The 12,156-nt window shown below is 33.9% G+C and overlaps 1 protein-coding gene across 11 annotated transcripts in view; it reads left to right on the top strand.

The window, feature by feature from the left end:
* Macrod2 (mono-ADP ribosylhydrolase 2) overlaps positions 1 to 12,156 on the top strand; it is a 2,157,923-nt gene that overhangs the window by 501 nt on the left and 2,145,266 nt on the right. For all 11 annotated transcript variants that reach the window (XR_015442057.1, XR_015442059.1, XR_015442058.1 and 8 more), the window contains exon 2: positions 5,537 to 5,653. Coding sequence is in view for 6 of the 11 variants with exons in the window: in XM_087189052.1 (XP_087045178.1) it covers positions 5,537 to 5,653 (117 nt within the window). In the remaining 5 variants the exon portion in view is untranslated. The remainder of the gene's footprint in view (positions 1 to 5,536; positions 5,654 to 12,156) is intronic.

Here is a 12,156-nt window from a genome sequence, read left to right as displayed (position 1 = left end):
CCCCGCCGCTCCCAGCCACCTGGGAAGGTGACTGGGACAAGTTGCTGGGGACTGCGGCTAGGCGTCCCACGTAGGCAGACGCTGGGTCTCAATCGTGCCTTCTCCTCCTCTGTCCTCTGTCCCAGCCTGGCCAGGGATCCCCACCGTCGCGTGTTTTCCCCTTCCTACGGGTGTCAGGCACCCTGGTCTTCGGAAGCAGAGTGACTTTTGACATCTGGAACTCTAGGGGAAATCTAAACCGAGCATCTTGTCCACTAGCATAAGTGCCCGCGGAGAAGTGTGACTGGGCTTTTCTCTAGGCAGTGTCTTTCTCTGTATTGCATCCTCATTCATAGTCTGAAGTTGCCCAGAGTAAGATTGTGTGTCACTGTGAATGAACCCATCCCTGAATGTTTTGCTTAGCAAGGCTTAGCCAAATCAGTTAGATTGACAGTGGCACTGATTCCTCCAAGAAGCAGAACTGTCTGATTCAGTCTCCTCCTTCAGTCACTCTCTTTTTCAGTAATCATAGGTAATATTCTTATGTAAAACTTGAGTCTGGCATTTTTCCCCTTTTTTACATCTCTTTTCATTCTTTACCCCTTTTTGCGTAAGTGTAGGAAAAAGTGCTTCCTGCATCGCTACTGGTAAGATACTCTTGATATACACTACACTAATATATCAAGGGTGAGTGAGGTCCAGTAAGGGTAGTAGAACTTTATCCTGGATATCTCATCTTTACAGAAGAAGGATAAAAGGATGACTAGGTTGAAATTGATTTCCCTGATAATACCTCTTTAAAACCTGTAGATTTTTATTACAAATCTTGGCCTTTATGAACATGAGGACTCAACAGTGGAGGTAAGAAAAGGAATGAAGTGTCCTATCTCTATAGGACCTACTTCCAACAATGCACGACAAAGGGGCAAGGAGGGAATTTTTTTTCCAGTATTAGAAAGATTTAACATAACAATATAAAGTGGTCTTTAAAATATTGAATGATTAAGTTTGTCTCATTTAATCGTTTTAATGATTATGAGCATATAGAGAGCTAAACATACTGTCACAAAACAAATGCTGTTGAGACTAAGAGCCGGATATATAGTGTAAAATAGTTTTGCTTCATTTTTGGAGTAGCAGTTACTTTAATTTCAACATACATTCAACAAAGATTTACTTTGTGAGCATGGAAAAATCATTTATGCTCATTTTTATTGATGATTTTGAAATATAAGCATTGTATTATTGATAATGAGGGCAAAATAGAGACATAGACATTGTTTTCAATAACATGAATCATTGATGAAATTACAGTGAGTACTTAAGAACTGTTTTTCTGTTATATTAGAAAAAGGGCTCCTAAAGTGACAGTATTTTAATGGTTTCTTTTATATCATGGAGGACTGTGGTAAGCAGGCATTTAAGAATCTTTTAATGTCTTTTTTCCTTCTATTTCTTCTAATGGACAAATATATCCAAATTAGTATTTTTTAAATAAAGAAGCAAATGTACAAAGAAAGCAGCTAAAGTAATTTTCCTATTCAAAACTAAGCTATTTTTGCATGACGTTTAAAGTTAAAGGGAAAGGTATGATTTGAAGACTTTAAGATAGATCTCATTATTTTATCACGGTGTTCATTTTTGGAAGATTTAAGTTATCATCTGTTACTCCACCAAAAAGGAGCAAAATTTTCTAGTACAAAAGAGAAGCTGATAGGAGGCATGGCCTTTTCCTTTTATCCCACTGGAAAGTTGATGGCATAGTATTTTTGCAGCTGTTATTTAAATCTAAAGGAAGGTTTACTCACTTCATTGAAATGTCAAGACATTCTAGGAACATATTTTTACTCAGTATACCATATAATAAGTAGTTCTGCTTGCTTATATGCTTGGTTGACAGAGAAAGGGTTCATTAGAAAGGTGAAGCGTTTTTTAAAGAAAAGTTTTATGTAATGCCAAAGAAACTATGTCTGTGGCCTTTACTGTTTCATTATTCAAACAAATACTGTACTCGAGTTATCAAGACCACAAATGTTAAATTGAGTCCTAATTCAGAGCCACATAATGCATATTTTCAAATATTGCTACTTATTGTTTTTAGTTTTTTGTAATTGATTTTACTTTCATTCTGTCTTTACACTTAAACTTTTAAATAAATGACAGAAGCCAGGATTCATTTCTATACGTACTATCTGACATTTACAAATACTTTTAAGTTGCTTTGTGTCTTTTAACATGATTGCTAATCTTGTAATAATTCCTTATCAGTGGTCTGAACTTTTAAAGTAGTAGTTTAAAAACTGATGGTAATCTTTTTTCACTTTCATGTGGTAATTCCAATTTTGGAATTCCCTACAAATGAACAGATGATATTGCCTTTTTAATTCACAGAGAATGTAAATGCCATATACTATGAATAGCCCTAGCGTTCTTTTCAATGGTCTCACTGGTTTGTTTATATGTCCTTTAGGTTTTGTTCCTGTCTTAGAGGAAGCACTTTTCTTTGTTTCTAAGATTAACCCCCCTGCTTGCTCCCTTTATCCCATTTTCTATATTTGAGATCATGTGCCATCATTGATTCATTCCTGGGTATGTTTAATTTCTCAGTGTCTTTGGGATCCTCTCCACTGCCTATAATACATTCAAGTGTCTTCTATCTTGTAAGTAGGTTTTCTTCTACAAGTTTGCTTGTAGTTTGCTGCTTTCATTTTTCTTTTGCAAAGTCCCAGTGTGAGCTTTTTGTTGCTATGACAAAACACCCGAGAATAACAAGTTAAAGAAAAAAAGGTTTATTTTGGTTCATGATTTCAAAAGTTTCAGTCCATGGTTGGCTAGGTTCATTGTTGTGGGTCTGTGGTAAGGCAAAATATTGTGGCAGAGAGTATGTAGTGGAGCAGAGTAGCTCACCTTATGCTAAACAGAAGGCAGAAAGAGGAGAGTGAGGGACAAGAAGAATCCAGGAACAACAGATGCCTTTCCAAGGCACCCCCCTTCCCATGACCTCCTTCAACTAGACTCCACCTCCTAAAAGCCCATTCAGCTGTGAACTCACCAGTGAATTATTCATTGATGAAGTTAGCACCTGCTCTAGGCCCCACTTTTGAGCATTGCTCCATTGGGGTCAAGCTGCCAATACATGAGTCATTAGGGGACACTTCATATTTAAACCATAATAGCTCCTCCCAGTTTCCTGGATTTCATTTATATCCGAATGAAAGTTCTTAAAGTCATTTAGTATTAACAGTGACAGTTGTACTAATATAAGAATCATTATATTTAGATCAGTTTGTGGACTTAGCACTCTTGTTAGTGCCTTACATGGGTTATCTCATATGGTTCTCACAAACAGTTCTGTGAGATAGAAAAGTGTGGGAGGTAGTAGTTTACTGTAAGATTGAGAGCTTTGAACATAGTCGCCCAGATGTAAATCCTAGCTATATTTACTATGAGACCTTAGATAACTATTTGAACTCTGCTTTAATTGCTTCATCTGTTAAGTTGGGAATAATACCTACCTGCTTATGTCAAAAAAACCTGAAACATAGAGATTGCACAGATTTCATAATGATTTATATTAGAACCCAAACATCTCTGTTAACCAATTTTCTCTCTTTTCAGTGCTGTTGGCAACCCGGTTGATAAAAGCCATGACTTTTATAATACAATTTTTATTCTTCCCCATCTTCCTGTAGCAGTTGACAGCATTTTCCTCCTACATATTAAAACTCTTTTCCCTGATGTTTTCCACATCACAGGGACCTTTAACTCCATTGGCAACCAGGTTCTATTTCATTGCTCTCCTATTTGTGCCTCCTACCTAAAGTTTTTTCAGTTCAGTTAACATCTGCTTTTCCTCTCCTCTCTTCCCTCCTTTATTTTTCTAGGCCCAAAAGAGTAGGTTCTAATTTCCAAAATCTTTAGGCTAAATGTTTCTCCTAAATTCTAGATTCATGATTTACTTCTTGAATGTCTTAAAGGTAAACTCAGTTTGTTGACCCTTGAGTAATGTGACTTGAATATGTTAAATCCATGCATCTGAACTGTGTACTTTGTAATATATTGAAAGAGCATTGGAGAGTATAAGAATATGATCGTCAATCTGTACATTGTGGACATCTTTAGTAAAATATGTGATACATGACAACTGACATAAACTTGAGTAAACATGCTAGTGACAGATTATATGTTGAATAGTAATGAATCTTAAGTTCTTCCTTGTTTATTAGGTTAAAAAATAAACAGAATTTCTTACATTTTTTCTGCATCCTAGTGGATAATTTTATGTACCAACTGGGATATGCATGATTAACTTTGAATATTAGTGGTGGAGTTTTAAGAGTAAAGGTTAAATTGCTCAGCATATAAGGCATATAAGGCTGTTTGTATCATTGAAAGCTCTAAAAGGTTCACCATCACTGTGCCTATTCAGTTTTCTTTTACTTTATTTTCACCTATTTTTCACTCTTATGGCTACTCCTAATAGCATATCTTGTAGTTTCATTAAACTTATTTGCGTCACTTTATTTTTGTTAACATTGTTATGTTAGTTGAAATGTCCTTACTTTTTAAACTGTTCATGTGAAATTCTACCTGTTCTTTGTGAGTCAGCTTACTTATTACCTTTCTGGGGAGCTCTTCCTGAGAACATAGTACAGTATTAATAGCATCAGCTGTAGTCTCTGATTAATGGAGGTATCTGTCTGGATTTTAATTTTGGCTTATTTGGAAGTTCCTAGTTTTGGGCAAACCCCTTAATTTTGGTATGCTTTATTTCTTTAGGTACAAAGTAGGAGTAATCTATCAACTTTATAAGTTGTAATTATTTAAATGATATAATACACATGAAGTACTGATGAGTAGTGAGTTCTTTATAAATGACACCCACTGTTTTTTTTTTTTTTTGTGGTACCGGGGATTGAACTCAGGACCTTATGCTTGTGAGGTAGGCATGGTACTGCTGAGCTAAATCCCCAGCCTGACACCCACTGCTATTAATTCTAACATGCAATTCTTATTTTAATTTTATAATCACCTCTACAAAATTATTACTCAATTGAAAGTGTACTTTCGTTATTGATCGTCTTGTTGAAGTAAGGAAATACCTTGGTAGCTGCCTGTCTTGTGCTTTCTCTATTTGTGTAATATCTGTCTTAGCATTTTTGATTTTATTTATGTCAATATTATTTTGTATCTTATCCATTTCCTCTTGTCCTGTGAACTTAGTTTAGGTAATGATAACCTTTGTTTCTGTAACCTATAAACATATCACCTGACACATAGTAGGTCATCAGTAGATATTGACTGGAAGAGTAAATGAATTTATTTCATGGCCTGTCACAGAGTGTCTTGCAGGCTTTGATTTTATTTTTCTAGCTAATATGGAATTAATTGAACATCTTTTAATACTCAAATATAAAATCATTGAATTTGTATTTTGGCATTTCTCAAGATTGTACCAAATCTTTGCTTAGCTTAACATGGCTAATATTTAAAGTGTAAAATAATTTCCAAGTTTAAAAGTTAAATACAAATGAAGATTCTGCTTTTATTTTGCAAGAACGTTTACTGAAGATGTCCTTAGAGGAGAGGCGCAAAGAATATGTAAGAGACTATATTGCCCTGAACACCATTCTGTCCTGGAAGGAGGAGATGAAGGGCAAGAGCCAAAATGATGGTAAGTCTTTCAGGATACTTTTTAGGTATCTACAGTTCTCATTTATTTATGGCCCCTGCTAGACATTTGTTGACAGAAATAAATAAATGGCATTCAAGTAAATGATGACATTTTTGTTATTTTTTAATTTGAAATTATTGTTTATCATTCAGGTTTTTCTTTATAGTCTATCATGTGCTTTTAACACTTAGGAATGTTTAACATACTTTGTGTTCTGAAATATACCACGTTTGTAATATGGTATTTTTTTACAGGTACATTTTCAGTTTCTAAAAGAACTATTCTGCAATAGTTCTTGGAGCAAATGCTATATGCTTTGATGGTGTGGCATTGCAAGTTTGCTTTGATTGTCATTTTTACTAGATTTCTTTATTTTAATAATTGCACACAGTTAAAAGAGAGTATATGAGGAAGAATAGAGAAAAACCAAGTAGTATTTCACATAATTTTAGAAACAAATATATATTTTGTATGGTATGGTATTGTGTATACATGTAAAATATTTGTGTGACAAAACTCTCAAAATCTTTATGGTTTGATGAGAGTCTAGATGATTAGAATAAAAATGAAATTTTAAATATTAAAAAGGTACATGAAAAAGTTTCTAAACACAGCCCAATACATTTAATGGATATGTAATATTTACCTCAGAATTAAGACTCGTTGTTAACAATCTGGATGTGAAGTTTAGACAAACAGGATTTTTTTTTAGGGTACTTAACAGTTGAAAAGGAATACTACTTTATGAAATGGACTTGGAGCACATTCATTTCTCAGCTTGTGATCTTAGATTGATAGAACTATGCAGGGTACAGAATACTTTGGGGCCAGAATGTGTAACAAGGATGAAATTGTTATGGACATAATCTGTGGGGAAAAATAGCCAAATTAGGCTTCGGTGCCTGAGAAGAGAACACATTTAGATTTTTTTTCTTTATTTTTTTTAGAAATGCAAAGCATACTAGTTGGGAGTGAAAATATGTAGGGCATTTTTAGACTTTATGCTGCCTGGTAGCATGTGTATCTTGGGCAAATGGGAGAGTGGCTTCACCCCAAGTTCCATAAGGTCATTGGACAAGTTAATTGGGACGTTTACATCTGACCTGTCTGCCCAGTGTCTTCAGTAAATGCAGCGTGTTTTAATAATGGTCTAATTAAGGTATTACTAAAAAAGAAAGAAGTGCCTTATAATGGAAAGAGTGCAAGGTTCTGGCCCTGGTTGACATGGGATTTTGGGGCCCTTCATATTTGAGTCTGTTATCTTTTCTTTTGTTTATAATCAAATGGTATTAAATACTTCAACTTCAGTTCCATTTTATTTCTGGCTTGTGAATCTCTGTCTTTCTAGTGCCCCATTCATCTCATTAGTTTTCTTGATTGCTGGTTTAGCTAGTCTTCTAAGGTTGAAGTACATGATGTGCTTTTTAGCAAAATTTGCCCCTTGAGATAGAGGCGGAATCTTGCTCCCACCAGAACAATTGACTAAGCAGTAGCCGACGCCAAGGCTGCTTTGCTGGATATTGAACTTGCTCATCTCCACACAGAAGCTTGGCCTTTCTAATAGCTACTTCTGTGTAAGGATTCAGTAAGTCAGTGTAAGATAGAGCAGCATGAGAAAACTCAGAGTTGTTTTCAGAGATAACACAAAGATGTGTCCTCCAAATTAGAAAATACACATTAGCAACTGACATGATTCTTCTCTAAGAAATGCTGTGTATTTAATCATATGTCTAAATATGAATTTTATAAGTGGCTAATATATTTCATTTCTTAAATGATTTCTTTGAACTTGAAAATTCTCCATGGGAAACTGGGTCATGTGATCAAAATTGTATTTCTATTAAACAATGTTTTATTCTTGTCTAGTATCTGAAATGTTACTTGCTCTTCTCTAGTATGACCTAGAAACTGGTGACCGGCCTCTTCCTTTTTCATGAAGTGGAGTGGCTTATTCTTTAAATAGTATTTGTGTTTTCTTTACATTATATACATCTTTAATCATTCAGTACTTAGTTGCAATAAAATATTGGTCAAGAATGTTTTAGTATTTTAACACATTAAAAGATATTTTTGGCTGAGAATATAGCTCAGTAGAGCACTTGGATAGCATGCTTAAGGTTCTGTCTTCAATCTCCAGCCCCCCCCCCCACTCGCGCAAATGATATTTAAAAATATAAATTCAGAGCCTGGTATGATGGGTTGTGTCCATACTCCTGACTACCTGGGAGACTAAGGCAAGTATATAGCTTGAGCCCAGGAGTTTGAGACCAGTTGGGGGTACATAGTAATATACTCTCTTAAGGAAAAAAAGATGTGTATATGCATATGTACACACATGTATATTTGTATAATTCACAAAAACTGATAAAGGACCAGTATAAGTATAGTTAAATTTTGTTTTGTCATTTAAAAATTTATATGTATATGAGCAGGTATGGATATTTATAAAAGTTTAATTTTTAATATTTAGGATTTCAGAGTAAGAGTTAAAATATATCTACTTATAATTCCTTGTCTCATAGTTTCTAATTTGTAGGAAATGAATACTACATTTTGGGGTAGGACAATGTGCTAATTTTAAACAGTAATTTTTTGTTTGTATTTTCTAGAATGTCATTTTGGTTTTAATATCGATGATTACATAGAAAATTCTTGAACCTTTGTTTTTAATTTTTTTCTTACTTTCTCATATTTCTTTTAATTGAATGTTTATTTTATTACAGAAAACAGATAAAAAAGGGGATGGCTAATATATTTTTGTAACAATTTTTATTGTACATCATTCTAAAGCAGACTAAAACCAAAAATTGCTGAACAACATAAAAATCAATGTTTGTGTGGAAAGGAGAAAGCAAGTAGATAATATTTTTTTACTTTGACTTTTGACTTGGCTAATATTGGAAATCTGTAGATCAGAAAATTTAAAAAATGCAAGGTAGCTGGGGTTTTAGCTCAGTGGTGCCATGTCTGCCTTGCAAGCGCAAGATCCTGAGTTGGATCCCTGGTACGAAAAAAAAAAGGAAGGCAATTATTCCCCTAATACCTCATTAAATATATCATATGCTTATTGCTTATACTCATATTTGTCAGTTATTAGTAAATCTCTGGAAGTATGTGAAATAATTGTATTTCCTCTGTCTGTTGCTGTGTTGTAGGAATTTTAAAATACTTCCTGTTACACTGTTTCTCTAGCACCTGATGTGGAGATGGGCTCAGTCATTATGTTAAATAAGAATGCTTCAGAGGTTAGTAGTCTACAAGGGATAATTCCTCCCACCTTGGATCATGGGCATTTAAAATGTATATATAAAAATAGAATAGTATAATAAACCTTTGTGCATTCATCGCCTAGTTTCAACACTTATTATGTGGCCAGTTTTATGTTACATGGCATTTATACTGGCACTCCCTGCCTCTTCCTCAGACTATTGTGAAACAGATCATGTGCCTCATGTAAGTTTTATCTATGAACATGTATGTGTCTATATATGTATCTTTAAAAGAGGGAGACATTTTTGTCTTCATATAAGCACAGTACTATTATCATATACACAATTAGTAATTCATTAGTACAGTGTAATTAACTAATTAGTAATTAGTTTAATTACTACAGTATATTTAACTATCCAATTAGTTTTCACATTTTTCCTCTTGCCACATAAAGGTTTTTTATATATAGTTGATTTGCTTGACTCATGATCTAAACAAGGTCCACATATTTAATCAATGGGTTTATAAGGTCACTTTAAATCTATAGTTAGTTGTTTCTGTCCTTTATTTCTCCTCTTATAATTTATTTGTTAAATACAGTAGGCTGTTTGTCTTGCAGAATATTTTACATTTTGGTTTTTGCTGATTGTACACTGGTGTCCTTTAACATGTTCCTCTGTCACCTATTTCTTTTCTTCCTTTTTATAAATTAAAATTTTTATTTGGGATAATTATAGATTAACATGTAGTTGTCAAAATAATACTCAGAGAGAGCGCCAGTATGTTCTTTACCCATTTTTCCTAAATACTAAAATCTTAGAAAACTATAGTGTATTATAACCAAGATATTGACATCGATATAATCAACATTTAGAACAATTCCATTATCACATGGATCCCTCATATTGCTTTTTTTGATGATTTAAAAATTTTAATTTACTTTTACTTAGTAGTACCTATTGATTTTACAAAATACTGGGTTTCAGTTTGCATACTGTATTTTGATTATATCCTCTCTTTTTCTTATGAGTTGGTAGTTAAATCCAGAGTCCTACTCAGATTAGTTTCATTTTTTTTGAGAGAATACTTTATAGGTGATTGTGTATTTTATTGCATTATATCACAAAGCACATAATATCTGAGTATTTTTCTATGGTGATAATATTCATTACTTGGTTCTAATATTGTCAGTGTGAGCTATTCATTACAAAGTTCCCTAACAGCTTTGTTACTTAACAGCAGCCATTGATGATTATTGCTTAGATCCGTTATTTTATTAGGGCTACAAAATAGTGTTATTTGAATTTTATCATTTCTTATTCATATAGTAGTTTTATTTCTTCTATAAAGAGCATTATTCTCTTGTCATCTCTTTTCTTATTGTACACTACAATACAGAAAAGGTAGATAAATGTTAGATTTCTGTTATTTACCAGTTTTCAGATTAAGTTGATTCCCTGATATCCTCCAAAGGTGGCCAGAGTTCTTTTTAATTTTTGACTATTATTTTCAGTCTCTTTTTCTCTGTCTCTTTCACTCTCCCCCACCCTTTTCCTTCTTCCTTTTTCTCACACATATGTGCAAGATCTAATCCGAAAATGCTTAAAAATGTTTAAATTCTGTTTAAATAAAAATTTATTACAGTAAAAGATACATTGACATTAATCTCCCTCAAACTATGCCCCCTCTCTTTGAAGACACCCTATCATTTTTGCCACTTTCCCAAGCAGTTCTGGAAGTCTTTTGATGACTATCTCTATGAGGTATGATCAAAAATATACTGAATGCTGTTGCCAAATGCCATCCAACAGAAAGGAAGGCTCATAAAAACCTTACAGTGTGTCTTCATTCACCTTATTCATTGGATCTGGTACTATGCAACTTCTGACTCTTCCCCAAAGTGAAAAGAACTATCAAATATACACACTTTAAATCGACTCAGGACATTGAAGCAGCCAGTAGAGTTCAACTAAAGATAGTCATGAAAGAGGACTTCCAGAACTGCTTCAGAAAGTGGCAAGAACAATAGAATAAGTCTTATTCTTTAAAAAATTATTTTTGAAGCTTCCATTACCTACCAGGATGTACAATTAGAATTTATATTATAAACATTTTTCATTTTAGGAATGAAAAGACTGAAGAATAAAATCCTAACTTGTCATATTTACTACTCCCTTTCTTGGTCCTCACAGATAGCCACACTACCTTTCTTTCTGTTTTATGACTGAACTGTGCTCCCTCCCACTCTTAGCCCTTTATTTGGAATTTTTCTCTCCACTCAATTTGCCTTTTTAATTTTTATTGTCTTTCAGTTGAGCTTGAAAGCCTTCTAATTTTCTGTGAATTCTCCCTTGACTCCTTATTCTGGGACAGGTTTCTTGATTATGTACTTTCATAAAGTGTGTTCTTTTCATATAGTGTTTATATCAATTGGATTGTGCAGGATTATCTGATCAGAGTCCATTCGTGATAGTTTTTTATATGGTGTAAAGTAAGGTTCATGTGGATATCCAGTTTTTCAGTACCTTTTGTTGAAAGACTGTTCAAGAGTATTGGATGACTTTGGCACCCTTGTTGAAAATCATTTAAAAATATAGTCCATTGATCAATAAATCTACCCTAATGCCAGGATCACTCTGTTTTGTGTAGCTTTGTAGTAGGTTTTGCAGTCAGGAAGTGTGAGGCCTCCAACTTTGAATGTATGACTATTTGTCATTCCTTTAAATTCCATGAACATTTTAGGATTGGTTTTTCTTGATGGATCACATTGAATCTGTAGATCACTTTGAGTAGAGTGTTCTGTGTATGTCTGTTAGGTCCAACTGGTATATAGGGTTCAGTTTCTCTTTTTCCTTATTGATCTGTCTGGGTGTTCATTTTTGAATCTAGAATATTCTGTCATTATAAAACCATTCTTTTTAATTTGTCAGTGCTCACTTCCCATATGTTGGGGCTCTGTGTTTGGTGCATATATATTAATAATTGTTACATCTTTTGATGAACTGACCTATCAATATCTAATGTCTTTTAGGTACTGACAGATTTTTACATAAAATTTCTTTTATCTGATATTTGTACAGTCACCCCTGGTCTTTGCTATATTTGCATTCAATATCTTTTTCTATCCTATTGCTTTCAACTTTCTTCTGTCTTTTTTTTTTTTGTTTCTGAGAGAGGGTCTCGCTACGTAGTTCAGGCTGGCCTTCAACTCCTGGCAATCCTCCTGCTTCTCTGCCTCCCAAGTGCTGGGATTACAGGCGTGTGCTACCATGCCTGGCTCAACTTTCTTCTAT

This window comes from Heterocephalus glaber, unplaced genomic scaffold, assembly GCF_053883595.1.
Source record: "Heterocephalus glaber isolate CG9 unplaced genomic scaffold, H.glaber_assembly_v1.0 deba00001532, whole genome shotgun sequence".
NCBI lineage: Eukaryota > Metazoa > Chordata > Mammalia > Rodentia > Bathyergidae > Heterocephalus > Heterocephalus glaber.
This window is presented reverse-complemented; position numbering and strand designations above follow the sequence as displayed.